The sequence below is a fragment of the Mya arenaria genome, chromosome 1 (assembly GCF_026914265.1).
Source record: "Mya arenaria isolate MELC-2E11 chromosome 1, ASM2691426v1".
NCBI lineage: Eukaryota > Metazoa > Mollusca > Bivalvia > Myida > Myidae > Mya > Mya arenaria.
The window spans coordinates 27,187,206-27,215,109 of NC_069122.1; the positions used below are offsets into that span (position 1 = coordinate 27,187,206).

Below are 27,904 nucleotides of genomic sequence, written 5' to 3' on the forward strand. Positions count from 1 at the left end.
GTATTATTGAATCTAGTCAATCAAAATGTCTTGTCAAAAGATATACAATTTTATAAATGCAGGGAACAAATTGCTTATTTCTTTTACAAGTGTGGAGCTTGGGATGTGCGTTTGCTACTCAGAAAAGGTATGTGTGTTTGAAATATAAGAAATTTAGCGTTTATATAACTTTGCTAACCATGGTTTTGATTTCCGCGTCTTGAGTTAGTAAGTTAATGAGATGATTTAAGAATAAAAGTAATTTTCGTTAAAAAAGATGATAGAAAAACGTTTCAAACGACTCGTTCGAAACACACCATTTATTAATTCAATTTAAACTCTATTTAATGTATTTTAACGAATAAAGTTATAACTTATACTTAGTCAGTCTTGTTGGCACGATGTTGCGCGAAATAGTATTTTTGTGACATAGGGGAAACCGGAGTATCAACTTGTCCGGCTTGTTGACCACAACCAAACCCACATGCGCCCACGCCGGAAATCGAATCTGGGTCGCCTAGTTCAATCGGAGCTCCTCGGCCATTTTTATCGAAAACAACCTCGGATGTATATGGACGGTTTACAATGTCAGAAATCGGGTCTTTTTAAGTCCGCTGCAAATAGATCGCGTAGTAATTTAAATTAGCAGTTAAACTTAATGACATAACTCTTGGGAATCTTAATTATGTTTGCAATAATACACTTCGCATGCAATCAATTCAAACTTAGATCAACAAATATAAACTAAAACACTACATTTAATAATAACATAATTCAAAATTTTACCAACAACTTTTATTGATGTACCGGCATATATCTGAGGTTGTTTTCGATAAAAATGGCCGAGGGGCTCCAAATGCGCCTTGGTAGGAAGGGAGTGCGCTAACCACTGCACAAACCGGACAACCAATTATTGATATGGTTATGCTGGAAATTACTTGTTGTAAAGATAGTATATTATGAACAAACACATCGTAAGGTAAGCAAACCAGGCGCGAAGTTGATTTTACGAGAGTACGCGGCTGAATCCTCATGATTCTGACAAAAAAAGTAAAAAAAAATCAGTTGCAGTATGCATACTTGACTACATGATCCTCAAACTGTCCATTTTCCAGTACTAAGTAAAGCACCTCAGAACGCCCAGAATGCACCTGATTGCACCATGGTTTTCAAAATTTTCCGAGAGGGCCTGCCCCCGGAACCCCCCTACCACAATTATGAATCCCCATGAATAGAGGGCTAGCTACGCCCCTGCAAACTATAGCGTTAAAGAGTTATAACAGAACATACAGTACGTCAAACGCAGGTTATGTAGATACTTTATTTCGAAAGTAAGATGTGTATATGCAGAACAAATTCTCCATCATTCTTACCACACTCCTTCACAGTAATCTCCCGTGACGAACTCACATCTGGATCTAAAGCTGCACTCTCACAGATATACAATGTTTTCAACTTTTTTTATTTTTTGTATTGGAAAGAGCAAATTTTTGCGTAAATTTCTGCAAACCAATGATAAAAGATTGTTGACAAAAGATCAGATCGCAGATTTTCATATTTCCGTTCGAAAATTAATGTTTTATGGGATAAACCGTCTCTAACGGTTGAAGAAAAATGCATAAAACATATTTTTTTAACTGAAATATAAATATCTGATATCTATTTTTTGTCAGCAGTCTTATATAACTGGTTTCCATGCATTTTCGCAAAAACATAATCGTTCCAGGACAAACAATAAAAAGGTTGTCGAAACGTTCAATCTGTGAGAGAGCAGCTTTAAGCTGAATCAGCCGTTATTTAAATAGTTTTTAACTGGTTTGTAGGATATAATCGTTTCATTTCCATTCAATAACGTTATGTTTCACTTTTTGAATGACGTCATGTGATTTTGATCACCACCACCACATGACATTCGTGGTGTGACAGTAGGAAATAACCGCTGTATGAATGATTGCCTAAGTGCTTATTAGTTAACGATTTGCATTTGTGATATGTTTCGCAATCTTCGTTGTTAAGCAAGCCAGGGATCACTGCAAACAGTCGTTATTCATAAATTAATAGAGTAAATACTGTCTTGAGGTGAGAATTCGAAATCTACGATTTCTTCCCTAAAATGTAATGGTGTTCTATTTGACAAAACACTGACTGTTAAAACTGTTAAATTACGTAATACGCAATATGACTTATCGGATTTCCCAGACGTATTTTACTACAGATTATAAATAAACCAGCCGTACAAACTGATTTTTGATCGAATATAAGCCTCACCAAATGTTGCAGCCGTATTCTGTAAGCAAACAAAAAAAACATTCAAACACTGGACAAAAGCTCCAGGATGTTACTCCGCCTATTGACGTGTAATGCCCTATGCATTGTTTTCGTATATTGATAGAGTAGTTTTTTGTTAAATCTCCAATGATATGAAAAGATAAGTTATTTAGTTAGCGTTTATAAATCATGATCATTGTCTCCACAAATATCATTCTTTTGATGTTGAAAAAACATGAAAGACTAAATTTACTAATTAAACTGCCTTTTTCTTTCTATACAGTAAGGTGCGGATTATGCTGATGATAATCACAGAAAACATAAAGAAGTTGAAGAGGTGGTAATTGTTCAAAATTCGGTAACATTTAAAAGTTCAAAGTAAACAGCAAAAATGTTTCCAAGACAGCTCCGACGCCTCGGCATACGATTGTGTGTAATAGTTGGACTTTTCTGGTTGGGGACAGTGTTTTTAGGATTAAAAAACACTATGGATTTAAAAGACAAAGAGGAAGTTTATGAAATGTTTCGAGCCGGTAAAGGTGTAAACGATAAGCCGTTGGATCATGTTAATATTAATAATGATAATCAAATAGACTTGAACGTGATTAACGTTAATGAAAAGCAAGACAAAATGGTACATAGAAATGCCAAAATTGACAATAATATAGAATCTCGTAAAAGGGTAAGTGCAATAAATATCAATGTTCAAAAAGCAAACGAAAATTCTGTAGAAAAACAAACGGTACTTAAACCTATTGAACAAAATCCAATTGAAGAAAATCAAAACGCTGCCAAAGACGTTCCTGACAAACGTCAGCCAAACGAACCCGATAAAGTTGCTAATGAGGCTGATGTGGCACAGATAGGAGCTCCAGTGAATCGAGCTGACAAGGACAGACCCCTCGATGCCCCAGGTAAGTGATCCTCTGTCTATATGTGTTATTAATTCATTAGTTCTACTGTTCAACTCCTTCTCAAATAGTATCGTCGCGGATATGTAAGAACATGGTCACAAGGAAAACAATTTCGTTCCTTTTATTATCTAATATTATTTTCTGACATCAGTCGTTTTGGTTATCGTGTCTCCTTCGTTTCGACCATATTTTGTTTTTTATTTCCAGATATTTAAGGTTTAGGCATAATCAAAGATAAATTGTGGTAATAGTACGTGTGCAATGAACTTGATATATAAAAATACCATTATTAAAACATAAGTGAAAAGGAATATTTTACCATTGAGTCACAAAGCACAGTAATAGTATTTTAACCCATTGATTCCATCGCATTATTAAAGGTAGTCTAAATCGGAATTATGCTTTATATTTAAAGCTGCACTCTCACAGATATACCATTTTTACAACCTTTTTTTGTCTTGGAAAGAGCAGATTTATGCATAAATATCTGCAAACCAATGATATAAGATTTCTGACAAAAAATCAGATCATAGATTTTCATATTTCCGATCGATAATTAATGTTTTTTGGCTTAAACCGAAAAATGCGTAAAACATCATTTTTTGAACTTTATTATAAAAATATGTGATCTATTTCTTGTAAGTAGTTTTATATAACTGGTTTCCATGTATTTTCGCAAAAAAAAATGGCTAGCTCCAAGACAAAAAATAAAAAAAAGTTGTCAAAACGTTCAATCTGTGAGAGTGCAGCTTTAAAGTGACACTCTTATTCCAAATCATTACAAACACATATATAACAAACATACATTTTGAGTGATAAACCTTTTACTAATAACTAAATATTGCATTTATTGAGAATAGCAATTACTGATTACAAAATTGTAACCACGCCTTTAATAGCTGAAAAAACACAAAACTATTAAATGGTTGGTGAGTGCTAAAAGATTAATTGTGATCTTTTATCGTCTCATGAGGTAGAACTATCTTTCATTCAAATTAAACTCGGTATCCATCATATGAACCATTGTTTGTTTTAATTCATTCATACTTTTTGTATATTAAAAGTTTAAAACAATTGTATTAATTGTGGAAAATCTTATTTGGGAGTTAAGAGTGCATCTTTTATAAGAAATATGCGTGCTTAGTGATCACATGATTTTTACAAACCCCTATATGGTTAGTAAAATAAAGAAAGTCTTATGTACACAAAATGTAGCTCCGAAAGTAGCATACAAAGGGCAGGTCATAAAATGTTTGTATGGATAACGAAGAACAGTCGACGCTAGAGTTATAGCTGAGCAGTGTGTCACACGATAGTTGCTGTTGCACACAGCTGTTCGACAAAATCAATCGGGTTAAATGTGAAACCGAAAGTAGATTTAAACGACTGAGTTGCACTTTTTAATTAATCGATATAAAACCAATTTTTCAACATTAAACCAATATCTATTTGAACAAACATGTTTATTTCAGTCATATTCTGCCGCGATATTTATTGTTACTTTTAATTCTGAATGTGAGTGTATCCAGTGTGTGAATGCCACGTGATAAATTGCGTCATATATGCTACGTCGGGAGGCAACATTTTGCTGAGAATGAAGACTATGCGCTATGCTTCATTTAAAATGGTGAAGACATAGTGAAGTTATCTATGTTAAAAGTCTTCATTCGAAGCAAAATGTTGCCTTCCGACGTAGCATTTATTACGCAATTTAACACGTAGTATACAGACACTGTTGTCTGTAAGAGTGTTTTTGTGTGTAATACAGTGTCTTGTTTGTTTACAACAAAGGCCCGTTTCAACTTTGATCTGTGCTGATCATAGTCATTATTATTATTTAAGTATCACATGCTTTGCTACCTATTGACTTATTTTGTGAAGTGAACTGAAACCAGTATCAGAATAACACACATAAATATGAGAAAAATAAAACAACATGTGGGCGCCCATTTAAACGTTCAAACATATTTAAGATGATTGAAGTTACGACTAAGATCCTTACATGAAAAGCAAACTAAACGTCTTGCAATAAGTCCTAGATATATCATATATATTTTATCTTCCAAACTCACTGGAATATTTTCAGGTGAGATGGGCAAACCCGTGTATATTGACAAAGAAAAACTGACCAAGGAGCAGCTAGCGGACTTCGACAAGGGATGGCTGGACAACGCCTTCAACAGATACGCCAGTGATATGATATCCCTCCATAGGGCACTTCCGGATATTCGAGATGAAGCGTGGGTAACATTTAGCCAATAACATAAGTTATGGCATAATATAAGTGTTGGAGTTAGCTTAATAAGGTCAAGTTTTTTAATGTTTGGTTAGTCATTATCAAAATAGTTTTTATTTGTAAAATTGTGTACCCGGTTACAAGAAGATACTTATAAGGCAAGGAAACATGGCGTACACCATAGTTTTATAACTATGTGTTTCATATAGACACTAACGTGGCTTATCACTTTAAAACACCCCAAATGAAAAACAAGTAACTGGCTGCTGTAGGACAATCCAAGACACAAATTTAATCACAAGAAAACACAAGATTAATGAGGTGTCTCACAAAATTGAGTAGAAATACACGATCCTGTGGTCAAGACGGAATGAGGCTACAAATAACCATTTTTCACAGTTCCACAGGCAATGCTTTTTTCCAATTTTTACTCTGAAAACTATCTTTCTTGCAATACAGTGTCAAATTATGCTAAGCTCTATCCAAAGGGACTACCCATTTCTTATCTTTCATTCAACTTTAATAATATATTGATACATGAACACGAGCACTCTTTTTTCTGTATTAAAATCCGGATCTTGGTCAACGGGGGCAGATATTGTGAACGGGGGCAGCTAACTGGGGTCATGAGCAAGGTCAACGGGGGAAGTAAACTGTGGTCATGAGCCTGGTTAACGGGGGGAAGATAACTGTGATCATGAGCCAGGTCAACGGGGGCGGATAACTGTGGTCATGAGCTAGGTCAATTGGGGCAGATAACTGTTGTCATGCACCAGGTCAACGGGGGCAGATAACTGTGATGGGCCAGGTAAACGGGGGCAGATAACTGTGATGGGCCAGGTCAACGGGGGCAGATAACTGTGGTCATGAGCCAGGTCAACGGGGTCAGATAACTGTGGTCATGAGCCAGGTCAACTGGGGCAGATAACTGTGATGGGCCAGGTCAACGGGGGCAGATAACTATGGTAATGAGCCAGGTCAACGGGGGCAGATAACTGTGGTCATGAGCCAGGTCAACGGGGGCAGATAACTGTGGTTATGAGCCAGGTCAACGGGGGCAGATAACTGTGGTCATGAGCCAGGTCAACGGGGGCAGATAACTGTGATGGGCCAGGTCAACGGGGGCAGATAACTATGATAATGAGCCAGGTCAACGTGGGCAGATAACTGTGGTCATGAGCCAGGTCAACGTGGGCAGATAACTGTGGTCATGAGCCAGGTCAACTGGGGCAGATAACTGTGGTCATGAGCCAGGTCAACGTGGGCAGATAACTGTGGTCATGAGCCAGGTCAACGGGGGCAGATAACTGTTGTCATGAGCCAGGTCAACGGGGGCAGATAACTGTGGTCATGAGCCAGGTCAACGTGGGCAGATAACTGTGGTCATGAGCCAGGTCAACGGGGGCAGATAACTGTGGTCATGAGCCAGGTCAACGTGGGCAGATAACTGTGGTCATGAGCCAGGTCAACGTAGGCAGATAACTGTGGTCATGAGCCAGGTCAACTGGGGCAGATAACTGTGATGGGCCAGGTCAACGGGGGCAGATAACTATGGTAATGAGCCAGGTCAACGTGGGCAGATAACTGTGGTCATGAGCCAGGTCAACGGGGGCAGATAACTGTGGTCATGAGCCAGGTCAACGGGGGCAGATAACTGTGGTCATGAGCCAGGTCAACGGGGGCAGATAACTGTGGTCATGAGCCAGGTCAACGGGGGCAGATAACTGTGGTCATGAGCCACATCTAACATTTTGGATTTTCACAAGGAGTGGAATCAATACGTGAAAGGCAAACTTCCATCACATTTTCTGTTAAATTGCATCCATCGTTAGCATTAAACGTCGCCAAAATTGTTATAGTATAAGTGATGTTATTTTGCCGCTCTCCACGATTCTGTGCAGAGGAAGACATGTGGTTTTAGTGCGAATGTCCGCCATACGTCCGTATGTCACAATTTTGTTTACGCTCCATATTTCCTAAACCACTTGACGGATTTTCATGAAACATTTTCGAGACATATATATCCTGACCGCCCGTATCTCCTTAACCCATGTAAGGATTTTCATAGAACGCGGGTCATTTGTTCTATACATTAACACGACATGCCGAATTCAAAGCAATACCAAAGGCGCGCTGGGAGAAAATTAATGTCCCAGTTTAAGGGCATAATTTCGAGTCATCGATTTTATGTCCGCTCCTAAACTCCTGAGAGGGTTTTCATGGACCTTGGGTAGAGTGTACACATGTACATGACAGACACAACTCGCTCCGACATGGCTTTTTTTTCATTGTTTTATATTTACTTTCGACAAGAACTTTTGTATAGGCGAAACTGGACATTTATATTGTATAACACGCAAGGAGTTACGACGTCATTGATTATTTCAATATAACATAAACATTAACATAAATAATTTATTTTGAATTAAGCATATATAGCTTATCATCATATACATATATCAGTAATTCATAAATACGCACATAATGAAAACTAACTCAATCACAAGTTAAGGCACTAATAATCTTCCTTATACGTACCATGTCACAAACTACAATAGAGAAGGAAATATATTACAAAATATATACTACTGTACAATATTGATAATATATTATACCTCACATAAATTTGTCCCTTTTTTGTATATATAAACTCAATCGGTCCGCATGTCATTGTATTTTGATGAAACTCTAGTTTAATGACGTCAGCGGTCCATATTATATTTTTGGCCGGTCCGGACCTCGCCAAAAATGTAATATGGACCGCTGACGTCATACAATTGGTAAGTGCGGCTCGCTATTTTCACAACGGCGAAAACTTGTCGCAAGTAGAAGTTTTTAGCTTTGTTCAATAAAACACATTTAAATCGCTTTAAAAGTATTGAATTGTAATGGCAAGTGTTCGGTATAACTTCGGGCCATATGGCATTATAAGGACCGTTCAGTCAGCCCCCGAAGGTGAATGGACCGAGGCGTTATACACCTTCGGTGGCTGACTGGCCGGTCCTTATAATGTCATATGACCCTCAGTGGTGTGTTATATTTCTTAAATATTTACACCTCAACTTCCATTCCTTAAATGAACTGCCATTCGGCAATTGCGTTCATCAATCGATGAACGAAACATCTTCGAATATGTTCGGATCGCAATTCATCGCATAACAATATACATGAAAACTATTGATCTTGTTATTGTTTGTATTGTGTCAGCAGGTCCCGTAAAATATAAATCAACATTTTAGAAAGTGCTAAGTTATTATATTTTAAACGTTTTGTTGTCAAAAGTTTTTTTTTAATTTTACGTTTAAAAGTGATTTCAAGTGGTTGATCTTTTCCCACGTTATTGTAACGTCATTTGAAAAAAAAATGTTTCCGGTAACAGTCGAGTCGTCCTATTTACAGAATGGGTAAGAAAGTATTACTAAACGGTAATCCGAAATGAAATGAAGTATTTTTTAACGGTTCTTGAATAAAATAATGAACTATTGGTGTAAATATAAGGAATGAATTGCGGGGTTGATGTCATTATCCTTCGGACTCCACACACTTAAACCAGCCCAATTGCGTTCATACCCCGATAATGGCATCAACCCCGAAATTCATTCCTTAAATAACGCCCCGACCGGATAAGCGCTACGTCGTTTAACCAATGATATACGACGTTACAAAAATCAGCTATTCTTTTAAACAAAGGTATGTAGTCGGTTACATTTATTTAAGAATAAATAGGCAGAAGAAAATGCTCATTTTTAATCATAATGAATACTTATTTAAAATGTCAATATGAGTATTAATCGCATTTTTCTTGCGTTTATGCTGTAGGACAAGCGAGCAAATGATCAAAAACCCTTAGCGCGCTTCATGGAATTTGCTCGCGCGCCCCACTGCGTTCATAAAGCATAAACATAAGAAAAATATATATATGATATAAAACTAATGAAATAAATGTTAGGCTGTGTGGTTGAGTACTAATAAAGTGGTTTAAACCAGTGCATTCTCATTTCGGTATTCTTATGAATCTTTATATTGATTAGTAAAGATATGTAAATCATGTGAAGTCTGTCTGTTTTTTGAGTATTTAGTGTGAACGTTAAATGTATATGATTCAATGTCAATTATGACTTAACCTTGTGCATTTATGCTGAATCTTCGATAAGTTGTTATCATCTTGAATTGTCCCTGCAGTTTTATATATTGTATATCTGTAATGGAGGTAAAGATTACGATCATTGGTTATGATTCATATTCGGAATTCACTTCAATTTTGCAGCAAAACAAACGTAACCGCTATTGGTTTTACATCTTTGTTTGTTGAGGCTGCTATATTGATGACGAGCACTGGCCTTCGTTATGAAGTGGCACATGGCAGATTTAATTACTTAAGCAACATATGTTCAAACCCGAGCATGACGTTGTATTCACAGTATATTTTAGTCGTATCGAAGTGATTCAAAACAAAATGCAATTTGCAGAGAATGATAAAACACACGCAACACCAGGACTTAGTTTCACCTCTATATAAGAGCTTTAACAAGTTCAGTACGAATTCCTCACATGCTTGTATGATTCAACTCAGGTTATTTCCAAAGACATTTAAAAGCTGTAATTTACAATCATTGCTTTGGAGAAAATGTGTTGACAGTTATTCAACAATCATGTGCACTTCATAGTAAATTTTTCACATGACCTTTTCCTTAAAGTGACACTCTTATTCAAAATCAATACATTTGCATATATAACATGACCTTTTCCTTAAAGTGACACTCTTATTCAAAATCAATACATTTGCATATATAACATGACCTTTTCCTTAAAGTGACACTCTTATTCAAAATCAATACATTTGCATATATAACATGACCTTTTCCTTAAAGTGACACTCTTATTCAAAATCAATACATTTGCATGTATAACATGACCTTTTCCTTAAAGTGACACTCTTATTCAAAATCAATACATTTGCATGTATAACATGACCTTTTCCTTAAAGTGACACTCTTATTTAAAATCAATACATTTGCATGTATAACATGACCTTTTCCTTAAAATGACACTCTTATTCAAAATCAATACATTTGCATGTATAACATGACCTTTTCCTTAAAGTGACACTCTTATTCAAAATCAATACATTTGCATGTATAACATGACCTTTTCCTTAAAGTGACACTCTTATTCAAAATCAATACATTTGCATGTATAACATGACCTTTTCCTTAAAGTGACACTCTTATTCAAAATCAATACATTTGCATGTATAACATGACCTTTTCCTTAAAGTGACACTCTTATTTAAAATCAATACATTTGCATGTATAACATGACCTTTTCCTTAAAATGACACTCTTATTCAAAATCAATACATTTGCATGTATAACATGACCTTTTCCTTAAAGTGACACTCTTATTCAAAATCAATACATTTGCATGTATAACATGACCTTTTCCTTAAAGTGACACTCTTATTCAAAATCAATACATTTGCATGTATAACATGACCTTTTCCTTAAAGTGACACTCTTATTCAAAATCAATACATTTGCATGTATAACATGACCTTTTCCTTAAAGTGACACTCTTATTCAAAATCAATACATTTGCATGTATAACAAACATCAATTTTGACTGATTATCCTGTAACTACTTACTAAATAATGCATTTATGGAAAATATTAATTACTGGTAACAAGATTGTAACCGTGTATTTAATAGCAGAAAGAGCAAAAATATTAAATGATTAGTGAATGCTTAAAGATTCACTGTGGTCTACTATAGTCTCACAAGGTAGTAATACCGCGTTCTTTGTTCATTTCCTTTAAATCAAACTCGGTATCATTCATAAGAACCATTGTTTTCGACATTTATTCATCCCTTTTGGAATATTAAAACAATATTTTTATTATTTTTTTTATTTTTTTTTTATTTTTTTTATTTTTTTTTGACCGTTCACTAGCTTTATTCATGATAGTATATCTTCCGGAAGTCCCGGTATCATATTACCAGCACATACATATAGAGTGGCGACTGAGAACACAACAATTGTCATCAATGTTTATATTTGCATTTGTATTATTTATGTTTTGTTCATTGCCTTCGCCATCTCCATGAGCATTTGAACCACTGTTGATATTTTTAAAATAATCATTCATTTTGCCCAGTGTTGCATTAGAAATATTAGATTTTAGTGCTCAAAAATTTCCAAAATTGTTTTGGATTATATATTTACTAATTGTCTTTAATTTATCTGATGAACATTAACAGAACAGAACAGAACAGAACAGAACTTTTATTAGGCATAAACATTAACATGTTCGTAGCCAAATGCATATATATACATTCACGGCGGTAATATAAAACAGTATTGACATTAATATTGTATGAGAAGAGCATAAATTCAAGAACATATATAAATATAGCTTTTCAAATACTAGTAAGCAATAATTAAATTAAATTAAAGCACTTTTGCGCTTTTCAGTGGCAATATAAACAAATTTAGCAAGTTTCCTTAATAATGCTGCATTTTCAGAACTTAACAAATTACATAGTTTTTTCTTGGTTGGCCAATGACAATAATATCGTGGTAAGCACATTTGTCTACTATCTTTATAAAATGGACATACAAGAATAAAATGATATTCATCTTCAATCATATTCATATTGCAATATATGCATTTTCTATCATGTCTTGGTATATTTCTATATCTGCCTTCTTCTATAGCTAACTTGTGTGCTGAACATCGCACTCTACTTAGAGATACTCTATGGTTAACATTAGTGACACTATCGAGATATTTTTCATAACAAAATCTTGTTTTTATATCTTTATAAGTACAAAGTTTGGACGAATCATTTAAAGTCGCATACCATTTCTGCATGTGCTGATCATATAATCTTTCAATAATTTTTGACAACTGTAATTTAGTGACTGACATATTATCCCATAGGTAGTTAAATCCTAAATCATTTAACAATTTTTTAACATCAGAATACCATGAGCTGCTTATAATTAGTGAACTACAATATCTAAAACATCTAGACAACAGTTTATCATTTGAATTTACAAGCTTATACCAATATTGCAATATCCTCTCTTGGCGTATAACATATAATGGCACTTTGCCAAGTTCACCATAAACAGTAGCATTAGTTGTTTGACATCTAACATTTAGTAATTGTTTTAAAAATTTCAAATAAACCCTTTCTATATCGGGAGCAGAATGAAATCCCCATATTTCACAACCATATGTTAATATTGGTAAAACCATTGAGTCAAATAATTTAAGTTTTTCATGTACATTTAAGGGTATCTTTTCAAACAATGAATTTAACGAAAACATTGCACGTAGTGCTTGTTCAGATAAAGCTTTCTGGGCCACTGAAAATTTTCCATTGGATGATAACATTACTCCCAAATAGCAAAATTTATTAACAATATCCAGTTTAACTTTGTTATAAAATAGACTGACATTTTCTTTCTGTGTACCTTTCTTGCATATCATAGCAACAGTTTTATTAGTATTTACAGTGATATTCCATTTTAAACAATAATCATGTAATTTATTTAATAACAATTGAAGGCCTTCCACAGATTTAGAGAACAAAACAGTATCATCAGCAAAAAGAAGCATAAATATCTGTAATTCTTCTAAATTTACAAAGTCATCTCTAACACTTTTTAACTGTGACTCCATATCATTAATGAACATAATAAATAGCAATGGGGATAATGTTTCCCCTTGTTTCACACCCATATAACTTTCAAACGAATCTGACAACTTTCCGTTCACTCTAACACAAATTTTAACGGACTCATACATAGATTTTAACATATTTACATATTTTAACGAAAATTTTTGTTGAAATAAAAGCTTGAACCAAATACCATTTCTATACACCATATCAAAAGCTTTTTTAAAGTCAACAAATGCAGAATAAAGCTTACCCTTGTCACGTTCTATTATCTTGTTAATTATATTTTGTAATACAAATATGCAATCTACAGTACTACGTTTATTCCTAAACCCGAATTGCAAATCGGACAAAGAATTATTATTTTCAACAAAAGACCGAGCCCTGCTGTCCAACAACAATGAAAATATTTTAGAAAACACACTTGTCAACATAATTCCTCTGTAGTTATCAACATTATTTAAGTCCCCCTTTTTTGGCACAGGAATAATAATTCCTTTAGTCCTATGATATAGGGTAATATTATTAATTGTGGTAATTCTTATTTGGGAGTAAGTGTGCATCTTTAATAAGTTTAATTACACTGTTCATTATTACAGATAAACAACGTTTTTGAACCGATTTTTTCACACATACGACCTCGTCACATGTTGTAAGGAAATCGTGCGAATTCTTCACAAATGTTTACCTCCAATAAAATTGCATTAATTATGTGTAAAAAATTTGTTTAAGTGAAAAATAACGTCAAAACAGCGTAATACCTTAGCAGCCTTTACAGTATTTTTCCGCTTCCAGTAATTTCTCGACCCGGAATGGAACATGAATTAGGCCCTAAACACTACGTTTTTACACACTTGATATTGAGTACATTTACATCATTTCCCCCCACCAACCCCTTTATTTTATTAATGCACTGTAGCCAATTGATCACTCAGCTCCCTGTACGTGTATAATTGTATGAAACTTATATTATAATATTTCTAGCACTGTGTACATGTAGAACAAACATCTGATTGCTTTTAAAACCTTGCTTTTCAAAATTTAGTGAATCATATCGTGTTTTTTCACAAATTAAAACGGCTATTTTTCTAAACATGTAAGTAAAAAAAGAACAGAACAGAACATATAAGTAACAATAAGAACAGAACATTTAAGTAACAATAATAACAGAACAGAACATGTAAGTAACAATAAGAACAGAACAGAACATGTAATTTTAAGTAACGGATAGGTATCAAGTAAAAACAATGCTGCAACCAACTGTATAAAACTGGGGTGTTTTGGTTCAGTCAAAGTTAGCCAAAATGTTTTTAACTGGTCAATATTCATCCAATAATTACTTTAATGTTCAAACTAGCTAAAATATAACATGTGGATAAATTATCCACTTTTTTACTTGTGGCTTCTATTCCTCATGTGCAAAATGTGTGTACATGTACCTTCGTTCGGCATTACCATTTCATTTTGGAATCGGTGTAAGAGAGAATGTGTACATAGAGTAGTTTCGGCAATTAGATGCGTAAATTTATTATTGAAACTACATCTGTATAAAAATAAACGTGGGCCTTAAATGATATGATAATCGCAAAAAGCTTTGGATTTCGTTTATCTTAACATGCTGTGAATATCCATGTGTAAAAATAATTTTTATTCAAACTCTTTTTAAGCCTTTTAAGACTTGTTAAACGTCACTACTTTAAATCGACTTAACTGGTTTAACCCCCAGTAAACTCCCGTGTGGTTTTGATGAGCATTCAGAAAGCGGTACCCCAACATATAGTGTCCCTGAGTTTTTCATTGTATTGTTGTAAAATTGTTACCCCACGTATGTATGACTTTTGGAATACTGTAATACCCAATATTATGTTTGCATTGTTTGAAAGGGTTTTGTTTGCAGAAATGGAAAAGTTAAAGTTGTACCAAACATTATATAACAAATAAGTTATTTTATCAACGATTTACCAAAGGTATCCGGCCCACAAATGTGTGACTTTTGGATGGCTGTTATACCCAATATTATGTTCTTTTTATTTAAAAGGGTTTTGGGTGCAAAAATGAAACTGTTAAAGTCGTACCAAACATTATATAACAAATATGTTTGTTTTGCCTTCATTAATTGCATGATGTCATTTTCGTCCGATTTCAGTTAAAAGATGTACTCTTACTCCCCAAAAAGATTTACCACAATTCATACAATTGTTTTAATATGCCAAAAAGGATAAATAAATGTCGAAAATAATAGTTCTTATGAAGGATACTGATTTTAATTTTTAAAAATAGTGTTTGTAATACATGTGTATGTATTGATTTTGAATAAGAGTGTCAATTTTAAATAAAGAGTATTTTTTATTATACAAACTGTAATAATTCGGTCATCTATTTTACACATAAGTAGTCAGCAGGCAAATACCTTTCTAATGATTCCAAATTTGGGCACCCAAGTCATCAATTTTAAAATAAGTGTGAATGGAGCCTTTAGAGAACTATATTTTTTGCGGATTCGATTCCTGAACACGAAGTACTTGAAAAGCAGTTCGTGCAAACACGCACATGTCGCGTTTTACAATCTACTTTAGTACGTACCTCTCTTCCTTTTCAGTTGCAAGACGATAGATTACGGCAAAAACCTCCCGTGTACATGCGTCATAATCATTTTTCACAACGAGGCTTGGAGCGTTCTTTTACGAACCATTCACAGCGTTATCGACCGATCCGAGCCAAACCTTTTAAAAGAGATAATTGTTGTGGACGACTTTTCTGACTTTGGTTGGTAGTAGACAAGCTACCTCATAGCATGGTTTCGGCGTAGAGCTAGAAAATCCTTCAAGGCCTTGGTATAGCCCATGTTTTATACTACACATTGTATGAAATTTTTGCTTGAGTTTATCTCCTAGCCTTTTCATCTTATATCTCGCGGAGCAATTATATTTAGATACATTAATCCCATATTTTTTTGGTTTCAGTATTTAATTGAAAGATATAAAATTCTCATTTACATTTTACCATTTTTGCTTCACTTTAAATTTCTGCTTTACCATTGAAATATCTTGTGTTTATTGTATCACGATTTTAGCATATTCATATTCATTCAGCTTATCCTGTTCTCGTTAATCCATAGGATTTAGATGCTGTCAAAAGGTTACACGCACAGTTCACTGCGATCAGTTATAATTATTAAAAAAACATAGAGTTTATCTTAAAGCTTACGTGGCTATTTGGATTGACCCTTAAATTTATATTTCATAGTATATAAACTAGATTTCCAAGATTAATTACACATGACCATAACATATATAATTGTGAAGTAACGTGAACACATTCTTGTCACTTATAAGTTTATGAACATGAAAAGATGATTACATTAGTTCAAAACATGTCGAGACCTACCTCAAAGTTAAAGAGACATATATCAGACTGCTATCGAAACAGGCACTGCAGTTCCTGCTCATTATTTATAGCCAATATAATTCTATGTTCTGGTGTCGGATAGACGTTCTAATCTTTAACTTCCAAATAAGGCGGAGGTGGTATAAGTTTTCCCATCGCCTTTTTGCTCTCTAGAATTATAAACGTTAAATGTTTAACCATCGGCTTTGAATAATATTTAAACCTTTTCAGGAACAATGCAACTGAGCCTGTCATTGAAGTTTTATTAAATAAATAAAGCATTCGCAAAGTCGGACTGAGGATTGGTATAACAGTATGCCGTGTGATAAAATGCGTCGGAAGGCAATGTTTTGCTTCAAATAAACACTTTTTAACACTAAATTATTTTACTATTTCTTCACCATTTGAAATGAAACAAAGCGCAGTCTACGCCGCTTACAAAGCCCCGCCTTCAATCTTTGATCAGAGTTTTATTGAGAGTTTAGTTTCTTACACTTCGACAATTTATTTCACAAATTTAAACCGCTCCATGACGGAGCACTTATACCCTTATCATACTCCGGTAATTAAACAAAGGCGGAACTCCTTAAGCTTCAAAGACTGCCGTTTGCTTCATTTGAAACGGTGAAGAAGAAGAAAGTTATCATTGTTTAGTTTATCTCGTCATTCGAAGCAATATGTTGCCTCCCTAGGGTGTGTAAAAAGACCGAAGGGAAGCATGTAACACATAGCATATGTAGCATCCTCAGTCCGACCGCTTAGTCCGTAAACTAATAATGGCCAGCAATGCCGTGTGTAATTGGTGATGTCATACCAAGCTTCTCATGCCAACCAGCTGAACTTGTATTTTCCAGATACAGTCGAATCCCATTGGCTCGAACTCCCAGGGACCGGCGAAAATACCTCGAGCCTCGAAAAATTCGAGCCAAGCGTGATTGCTTACGTTCTATATACATTAATCGGTCCTTAACATTCAGTTCGAGCCAACGAGGAATTAGAGCCAAGCGAGTTCGAGACAACGGGGTTCGACTGTATGTTGTGATACAGCATTCCATTGTTTAAAAATTCAAAGACTTTAAAAACTGCTAGCCTAGTTACGTATAATATGACGTATATATATATATATATATATATATATATATATATATATATATATATATATATATATATATATATATATATATATACGTGTGATATTTGTAGATACATAAAAAATATTGTTTAGTGTTGTTGTTGATTTTACACATTTTATAATTATTAACTTCTTTTTTCACTTTACATTAAACATGACTATAAATGTTCATTTCATAAGTAAGTAAACGCGAGTTTACATGTCGTGTATACTACATGATAAATTACGTCATAAATGCTACGTCAAAAGGCAACATTTTGCTTCGAATGATGACTTTAAACAAAGATAACTTTTCTTCGGGCAGTCTATGCCGCTTTAAGAGCCCCGCCTACGTTTTATTACCGGGTTTTGATAAGGTGATTAGTTTCCTCAAACACTTCGACAAACCTGTTTCCAAAATATGTTTGACCGTTCTCCATCAGGCGGCCGTATTGTGAAAAGGTTTGTCGAAGTGTTTTTAGAAACTAAACTCTCAATCAAACACTGGTAAAAGACCGAAGGCGGGACTCCGTAAGAGGCGTAGACAGCACCATGTTTCATTTGATATGGTGAATGAATAGTAACGTTATCTTTGTTTAAAGTCTTCAAATAAAGCAAAATATTGCCTTCCAACGTAGCATTTATGACGTAATTTATCACGTGGTATTCACACACTGGTATGGCCAACTGATATCAAGATATAAACATGCCATGTTCATTAAAAATAAATTATCTTACATTTACTAACCGTTCACAAAGTTCCCACATGGAAGGCCATTTTGTTTTAAAAGAGGTGGCGTGACATTTTCTGTAACGTTGTTTTCTCTTCATTGTTGGCCACGTCTTTTGATTTTTTGTTGTTTCCGGGCGGCTATCAAAAACTATTGACCGGTTGACGTCACATAAAATAAAAGGGAAATATGCAAATGAGTTATCATGCTATATTAGACAATTAAACAGTGTGTTTAGATACCTTACAAGAAACCTATGTATTTGTTAGATCACCTGAAGGATCCACTCCAAGAGTACATCGACAAGCTGGACAAAGTGACTTTGGTACGGGCAACTGAGAGGTCTGGGCTTATCAGGGCTCGGCTCATGGGCTTCGACAAGTGCACAGCAGAGGTGGCCATTTTCCTTGATTCGCACTGTGAAGCTACGGAAGGTAAGTTGATCGAATTGCATTTTTTGTCTAGGTTATGTGCTATTTATTCATCACGTTGCCAATGAATTACAGGTAGTTTTGCATTTCATATGCTAAATAAACTAGTTAATAAGTATACACGTGATTGAAAACTTAACAATTTGGATTTAAAACTTAACAATTTGGAATAAATTATTAAATTAGCATTCATTTAAGTTTCGGCCATTTTCAAAATACTTACTAGGAAAGCTTTTTTACCTATTTGGACTTTAAATACAAAATGACGGTTTACAGGAAAAGACGTCACATTAATAATTTGAAAAAGCTTTATTTGTTTCACTTTCTAAAAATATATTTTACTAAATGTTATCTATGAAGTAGTTTTTTTATACAATTTAACATTCGTACGCCTGTGCATCAATAAAAGTTTTGCAAAAAGTGTATTACATAAAATACAACATATTTTGTGAAAATAAACTCTTTATGCTGGGGGATCGATAGATAAACGTTAAATTCGAAAACCTTCTATGGCTCTGTACATGTATATCCGTTCTCCGCTGCATATACCCAATAACTGAATATATGATATACCAGAATTAAAACATCGAGAATAAAAAAAATACTCATTTAGCTCCATAGTTTAGTTTAAACATATTTATTTTACAACGATTGTGAAACAAGTTATTACAACATTGTATTAATCACTTTCGTTGGCACGATTTTACGCGAGAGAGTGGTCTTGTGTTGTGGGGGAAACCGGAGATCCCGGAGAAAACCCACTTGTCCGGTTTGGTGACCACATACCAAACTCATAGCTCCATAGTATGACTAACCACTGCTATACATGTTGTACGGTTTGTTTATGTACCAGTCAATTGTAACAACGCCCCCCAGGCCCGGGGAAAAGCAGGGACTTTGACTTTCTGTCCAGTCAAGCCCGGGCAAAATCCCCGTCCTGCGTGGACGAACTGCTGGTAAAAACCCCGCCAATTGCCCCTGCACCCTAGGGACCCTAGGTAAGGCCCATTCCTCGCTATACTTGGCGCATAAACAAAACCACCGCATTCACCCGGCACTGCGGGGCCACCTGGAAGGTAAAAACACGGCCCATTTTCCCGGCTATCCCCGGGGGGGGGGGGGGGTAACAATTGACTGGTGCATAAATGATTGTTCCATGTGTTTCGGGGCAATTAATTTCATTGCTATGAAAGATTATGATAGGCAGATAGATAATTTGTGACCGCGCTCCTTCAAATATTGATTATATTAATTCGTGTATATCCTTATGTCGACCACAAAAGACGACTTACCAGGTTAATAAGATTACACAATTATGAGACCCTCATCTCGCATACACTGCTTGCTAAAAAGGGTGGCTAGAACCGATGCTGTACCAGATCTACCTGAACGAATCAACAGTTGTTGTCCCTGTTATTGAGACGATCGACACGGACACGTTTACCATAGCTCGAGCTAAGGCCAAGGACATACAGGCGGGCGTGTTCAGGCTATCAGGGCTACTTTTTGATTGGGCAGTCGTGCCAGAGAGGGAGCATAAGCGACGAAATTACAAATACCATTTGCCATTTAGGTAGCCTAGACTAGTGGGCTGTTGTCTCTAGCTATGATGGGCAGGATATAATGCTATCATATTTTTGTTGGTTTATTTGTTGTTGTTTTTTTCTAATCTATTTCTTCAAATATATACCTGTCTTAGATAAATATGTATACAAACACATAGTATTATTTGTATTATTTTACATAGATCTCTATTTTATTCAATTGTTATTGCTTGCCATAGATACAATGTTAATTTAATATATACTATCGGGATAAAGTTACTCAGCATGTGAAACATACCATGTGTTGAACCAGGGTTTATATTTGAATTGATGACTAATGGATTTTGTTCCTGTAGTTTTGCATTGTATTTATACAGCTTTAACGACAGAAATTCAGAATGTATCACATATTTATCACATTGCTGGCAGTTTCTCTGGTGTATGGAATAATTTATATTAACAGCAGAAAATCATTGCACCAATAATTATGATCGTTTGTTACACACGTCTTTAAAAGACATAACCTACATTTCCAGCCAATGAAATTGCAGATAGGCAAATCAGTTCCAGGCTTAATCATTAAGAATTTCAACTAACAGGTCCGTCTACAGTCGTTCAACCGATACACAATCCCTGCGTTGTATTTCGCTTTGATACTGTGTCACCTTGTTAGATTATAAGTCAATTAGATGACCTGAATTAAAAACTTAAAGCTTAAGACGGGTTCGTTCGCTCCGCTCTGCCCAATATTAATCATTAAGATTTTACTTCATGTCATCTAACTATAACATCTAATCCTGTTACGTGTTCTGCTTTACTTTTAATCTTAGAATAATAATAGAGCATATGCTTCCGGGCTGGATCGAAAACTCCAGTCTGAGTACACGAATGGAAGCCATTATCTAGGCAGGAAGTGAGGTTGGTTATAACGAGGCGTCCACGAGGGTCAATATTTTCGATCTGTAATGGGAACACATGATTTATTTATTTCTTGCATACCTTAAATGTACAATTTGTATAAAAATATAAAGAAAATGAATTAATGGATGTTCGAATAACCGGCGTTTACTGAAGTAATCCTGTGTAGTAATTTTGTGCAATGATGACGTCAAATAGTTTCTCTAAACCATGGCTTTTAACATGATTCATTTCGTTCAGCTATTTTTTTGTTTAAAAATATATATTCAGATTGAAATGCCATAAGTTAGTTTACATACACTATAAAATAAAATGAATATAAATTGACGCGTTCTTGTGTGCGATTCATTTGGCACTGTTTGCAAGGTTTTACGGTTGCAAGGAGGATAAATCCGCAATAAAAGAATTATCCTATAAACAGAAATCTCGCAAGACATTTTGTTATCCAATAAACAGAAATCTCGCAAGACATTTTGTAATCCAATAAACAGAAATCTCGCAAGACATTTTGTAATCCAATAAACAGAAATCTCGCAAGACATTTTGTTATCCAATAAACAGAAATCTCGCAAGACATTTTATTATCCAATTTACAGCTATCTCATAAGAAAATCTATTAACCAATGTACAGAAATTTCGCAAGTGACTTTATTATCCAATGAACAGATATCTCGCAAGAAATTTTAATATCCAATGTACAGATAGATATCTCGCAAGAAATTTTAATATCCAATGTACAGATAGATATCTCGCAAGAAATTTTAATATCCAATGTACAGATAGATATCTTGCAAGAAATTTTAATATCCAATGTACAGATAGATATCTCGCAAGAAATTTTTTTATCCAGGAATCTGGGTTATTTATTAGATGAACTTCGTCTGATTTTGCATACATTAACTCTTTGGATTGCATTCGAGTCTTGGGTTATCTATTGATTCGGGTTGGTGTAAGAGTCTTGCGTATAATCCTTGCTTTGTAGATTGTCCTATTATTTGGACATTGTATCTTTAGGTTGGCTTCCACCTCTGCTTGCGCGTATCAACGAAAATGAAACAAACGTTCTAGTTCCGGCTATCGACGTTATTGATCAGGATACGTTTTCATACGGGTATAGACAAAACCAAGATGCTAAGGACATGTTTGTCGGTGGTTTTGATTGGGGGTTATTGTTCAACTGGCATCAGGTCCCAGAACTGGAGCTGAAAAGAATTGGCTATAAAACTTATGTACCTGTACGGTAAGTGACGGTTATCGATGAGGCTGGCTGTTGCTGGTGAAATTATGTATCTTGCATATATAAATAAAACATGAAACATGAATACCACTTTTTATGCATTGACCTAATTAATTAGATATAATATATTAGCCAAACTTATAACAATATATTCCTTCAATCTATTATTTGTTTGTTTTCTTTATGTGTGTTCTAGGTTATCTTTATTATTGGTATATTATTGGTGCTTTGGGGTTTTGATTTTCACATATTCATGTAAAGTTGTTGTTGTTGTTTAAAGCATCTGAAAATGCCATGTATTGACAAAATACTTGAGCTTGATTGAATATATATACCAAATGACAGTTTAATGATATTACAATAAAAAGTTTGCATTTTTACAAGAACAACAGAATATAATCTTGTCAATAGAAATAACGTTTGTTAAAAAAGGACTCGCCAGCCTTCCATTTTGAAACATAAATGTTTGCATCGACTTTTTTGTAGAACTCCGACAATGGCAGGTGGGTTATTTGCCATCAGTAGTAAATTTTTCACAAAGCTTGGAACATACGACAGTGGATTCGACATTTGGGGTGGGGAAAACCTTGAGCTCTCGTTCAAAACGTGGATGTGCGGGGGTACGCTTGAGACGATCCCCTGCTCACATGTTGGTCACGTGTTCCGGAAAAGAAGTCCATACAAGTGGGACTCGAAGAGGAATGTGCTGAAGAGAAACTTGGTGCGGCTGGCAGAGGTTTGGCTGGATGAGTTCAAGGAATATTTCTACCAAAGGATCGGGGGAGACCTGGTATGAAAACTGAGATTTTTTTTATATCTTCTTAATTTATTTGTTTATGTGTTAGCAATCTCCCGACCGACCCGCTCGAAATGATCCAGTTGACCTGATTTGGTTAAACAAATTCATATTTCGGATTTCATGATAATCAAAGTAAACAAAATTCTTACCGTTTGACATCTCTGAGAAATACTACCAATCAGGCCAATTTGTTTCGGAATTTACCAAGCAGGGTTTGGTACGTGAGACAAAAAATGCTGATAATATTGATATTTGTTTGATGTCAAATGACATCCACTGGCTTGTAAGAATAAAAATGGCTTTTAAGTGTTGTTTAATTGCAAAAAGAGCATATATTTTATTCACAATCAAGCATAAATTTGAAGAGGTTATTCCAGAATATCTATTTAAAAGCTGCACTCACACAGATTGAACGTTTTGACAACCTTGTTTATAGTTGTTGTGGGACAAGCCAATTTATGGGAAAATGTATGGAAACCAGTGATATATAAGACTGCGGTTAAAAAATCAGATCGCAACCTTTCATATTTATGTTTAAAAATTGATGTTTTTATGCATTTTTCTTAAACCATTAGTAACACTTCTAGCCATAAAACATTAATTTTTGAACGGAAATATGAAAGTCTGCGATCTGTTATTTCTTTAGCAATCTTTTATCATTGGTTTGCAGATATTTAGGCAAAAATTTGCTCTTTCCAAGGCAAAAAATAAAAAAAATGTAAAATCGGTATATCTGTGAGAGTGCAGCTTTAAATATTTCTATCGGTGATACCAAGACAGCGACGGTATGTTTTTAAACGATCGCGTAACATAATGTTGTCTGATTTTTAATCATGAACGGATTGTTATCAGTAATTAAAATTTTCCATAAATGCATTATTAAGTAAGTAATTAAAGGTTTATCATTAAAAAAATGTTTGTTATACATGTGTATGTATTGATTTTGAATAAGAGTGTCACTTCAATGTAAAAATACAACGCAGCGAGTTGGTGAGTGGCCGCAGATGTTCACTGGTAATTGGAAAGTACAATTACAACTTAGCGTTGCTTACTCTTTAACAGGGGGAGTACGGTGATGTGAGTGATCGCAAAGCATTGCGGGAAAAGCTTCAGTGTAAGAGCTTTAAATGGTATCTGAACAACATTTACCCTGAACTGTTCATACCTGGGGAAGCCGTAGCATCTGGAGAGGTATATAATGACATATTCTCCATATCGAATCAATACATTTAAGTGAGCAGTATCCATCAAGCTGGTGTCTTGAACATATTTCATTGTTTTTACATTTTTGCATCAAATGCCATACAAATATTGACGAATCGCTCAGAATTAAATGAAAAACATTCGTGTGTTTTACAACATGAAATTATTTATTTTTACAGTCATATCTCTACATGTATAGAATACTAAAATCAAAAGGGGTGTTTTATAAATTATGAAATGCAACGAAGGATGATTTTGCGGTGTTTATAAATAATTTTCTGACAGTCATTCCTAAAACATTCAGTTTACTATCTCAATTTATTAGTAGAATTTCAAAGCTGTTTAATTCGATATGACTGATAATATTACTATATAACATCGCAGCGACGATTGTCAATGCAATTATGACGTCATTAGATGGCGTAATTCGCGTGTAAAACAAAACATATTTTCAACGGACGCAGCTCGAATGCCTTGTTATAGAACTGTGAATTCGTTTGAAAGATACCGTTTCATAGTGATTGTATACTTAAACTATGTTGTTTTTTTAATGTCAATAAGTCCGTTTCATATTTGTCTGAATGTTGATGTAGCATTATTCATGTATCCGGCCATGTAACCTGCTATCAATCGGACTGTGCAAATTTTGTTTTAGATTCGCAACTACGATCGCTCAATGTGTGTGGACGCGCCCACGGAGCCGGGTAACGCCGCAGGGAAAATATCCATGTACCCGTGCCACGGACAGGGCGGAAACCAGGTATCGTGATTTAGTACTTATTGCATTATGGGACACGGGCAGGGCGGGAACCAGGTATCGTGATTTAGTACTTATTGCATTATGGGACACGTCCAGGACGGGAACCAGGTATCGTGATTTAGTACTTATTGCATTATGGGACACGGGCAGGGCGGGAACCAGGCATCGTGATTTAGTACTTATTGCATTATGGGACACGGGCAGGGCGGGAACCAGGTATCGTGATTTAGTACTTATTGCATTATGGGACACGGGCAGTGCGGGAACCAGGTATCGTGATTTAGTACATATTGCATTATGGGGCCATGAACAGGGCGGGAACCATGTATCGTGATTTAGTACTTATTGCATTATGGGGCCACGAACAGGGCGGGAACCAGGCATCGTGATTTAGTACTTATTGCATTATGGTGCCACGGACAGGGCGGGAACCAGGTAAGCATTATAGGGCCACGGACAGGACGGGAACCAGGTATCGTGATTTTGTACTTATTGCATTATGGTGCCACGGACAAGGCGGGAACCAGGTATCGTGATTTTGTACTTATTGCAGTATGGATATATATTTGTTTTTCAATTAAACATAAAAAAATATTAGTACTACGTCTGTATAGCATTTATATATATTTTGCATAATTTTTATGCATTCGGCTCCCCGTATGATTTTTCTCGGTGTTAATGCACAGCGCAGCACAACGCGGTAATCTAATTATTGTGTACTTATTTTACGTTTGTTGTAAACAAGACCATAATAAGTATTCAGCTACTACAATTGATACTGTAGTAAGCATTGCTGGTATTATAACAAAATTGTTGTCGTTTATGGTGTTGGTGGTGGTGGTGTTGGTGGTTGTGGTCGTCGTCGTCGTCGAAGTAGTAGTAGTAGAAGCAGCAGCAGCAACAGTAGCAGTAGTAGTAGTACTACTACTAGTAGTAGTAGCGGCAGTAGAAGTAATAGTAGCAGCAGTAGCAGCAGTAGCAGCAGAAGTATTAGCAGAAGCAGCAGCAGAAGCAATTGCAGAAGTAGCAGCAATAGCAGTAGTATCAGCAGCAGCAGCAGAAGTAGTAATAGTTGAGTTGGAGTAGTAGTAGTTGTAGTCGTAGTAGTAGTTGTAGTAGTAATATTATAACTTTAAATATATTGAATTCTAAATCAACACTATTCACTTTTGCAGTTTTGGTTGATAAGCAAGGAGGATGAAATCAGGCGTGACGAGAGTTGCTGGGACGCTACTGACGGTACATTGCTAAAGGTGTAGTGTTTTATTCATCACTTGTGAAATGAGAGGTCATATATCCAGGGCTTTGGAATCGTAATATTTTAAATTATATCTGGACACATGTAGGCGTGGATGTTTTGTGATAAATTTAGCAATATTGCAATTTTCACACAAAAAAAAATGAAAGAAATAAGAATGTTGCTATAACGACGCTTATAATATTATTGAGATATTGTAACTCAAAGCAAAGTTCGACAAATATTTGCCTATTTTAGAGATTAATTAAAACAGTAATGATGTTGTATATTTAAAGGAAGATTGTGATTTAAATTCGAGTTATATTTCAACAAATTATCTTGTCCAATCATTTGCTTATTGTAAACAAAATGTCATTCTGAGGTTCCGTACATCTACAATATCAGAATTCTAATACCGAACCGTATTATTATATTTGTGAAACTTTTATAATTATATGAATTGAAACACGAAATTTCCTGGAAACATGGGAGAGCACCTTTAATTACTGTTGTGATTTACAAGTTTATATGTTAGTCATTGCTTAAAACTGGGGGAATGCGATTATCTATATCTCCCTAATAATATATATTTTTCTACAGGTTATCCAATGTCATAGTCAGAAGGGACATCAGCTTTTCCTGTACAGGGAGGTAATTTATTCATCATGTTTTCATTTTTTGAATTTTGTCAGTTAATTTTCCATTCCAATAATTCCATTCGGTCCGTCGTTTGAATACCATTACGTATCGCCATATTCAACTAAAGAGTGATACCTATCCATCCCTATGTACACGAGGGTGACAAAATAACAAACATGCTTAATGGATACTTTACGAAAAAGTATTTCGGAAACGGGTTTGTCAAAGCGTTTGAGAAAACTACATTACCGGAGTTGGACTAGGTGGCTAGTTTTCTCAAACGCTTTGACAAACCCGTTTCCAAAATACTTTTTTGACAGTGTTTTAGAAACTGCGCTGTGTTTCATATACAATGGTGAATAAATATTAAAGTTATCTGTGTTTAAAGTCGGGGCTCTTTAAGCAGCATAACCTGTCTAGTGTTTAATTTACAATGGTGATGTAAAATAAAAGTTATCTTTGTTTTAAGTCATGATTCGAAGCAAAATGTTGCCTTCCGACGTATCATTTATCACGTAATTTATCACGTGGTATACACACACTCATGTATATTCCAAAGACCCACGTCAATTTAATTTTCTGGGTGTACATGGGTACCTGTGTCTTATTTCAGGACGACACTATCTACAATCCTGCGTACGACAAGTGCCTCGAGATGTCATGGGACGCCCAAAGTGTAAACATGGCGCCGTGTGTCGCTAGCAGTCGACAAAAGTGGAAAATGCAGCGCAAAAAGCCGGACCTACCTGGACGGGCGTAGAAATGAATTATGACATATTTTTAGTTTACTAAGTATTTGAAAATGAATTAAATTCCGTGAACCA

The 27,904-nt window shown here is 35.1% G+C and overlaps 1 protein-coding gene across 3 annotated transcripts; it reads left to right on the plus strand.

Moving 5' to 3' along the window:
• Window positions 1-27,892, plus strand: LOC128232874 (polypeptide N-acetylgalactosaminyltransferase 5-like). 3 transcript variants are annotated; one of them, XM_052946667.1, is made up of 12 exons: window positions 1-127; window positions 2,531-3,161; window positions 5,248-5,401; window positions 15,683-15,849; window positions 18,582-18,746; window positions 22,220-22,445; window positions 22,929-23,232; window positions 24,304-24,432; window positions 25,100-25,204; window positions 26,380-26,457; window positions 27,042-27,092; window positions 27,694-27,892. In XM_052946667.1, exons 2-12 carry the CDS (start codon window positions 2,639-2,641, stop codon window positions 27,838-27,840), a joined length of 2,049 nt encoding a protein of 682 aa, XP_052802627.1. In that variant the 5' UTR covers window positions 1-127; window positions 2,531-2,638; the 3' UTR covers window positions 27,841-27,892. The 3 variants fall into 3 exon arrangements, with proteins under 3 accessions (XP_052802627.1, XP_052802635.1, XP_052802619.1); XM_052946675.1 differs by lacking the exons at window positions 1-127; window positions 22,220-22,445 and adding an exon at window positions 20,097-20,316 and having other exon boundaries at window positions 2,416-3,161; XM_052946659.1 differs by lacking the exon at window positions 1-127 and having other exon boundaries at window positions 2,416-3,161.
• Window positions 27,893-27,904: the final 12 nt, after the last annotated feature.

What these genes read in the sequence shown, in the direction of transcription:
- LOC128232874 (XM_052946667.1), top strand. Translation starts at nt 2,639, where the DNA reads ATGTTTCCAAGACAGCTCCGACGCCTCGGCATACGATTGTGTGTAATA. An exon ending in GCACTGTGAAGCTACGGAAG is followed by an intron (nt 18,747 to 22,219) that starts GTAAGTTGATCG and finishes TTGTATCTTTAG; the next exon opens with GTTGGCTTCCACCTCTGCTT. An exon ending in AGCTTTTCCTGTACAGGGAG is followed by an intron (nt 27,093 to 27,693) that starts GTAATTTATTCA and finishes GTCTTATTTCAG; the next exon opens with GACGACACTATCTACAATCC.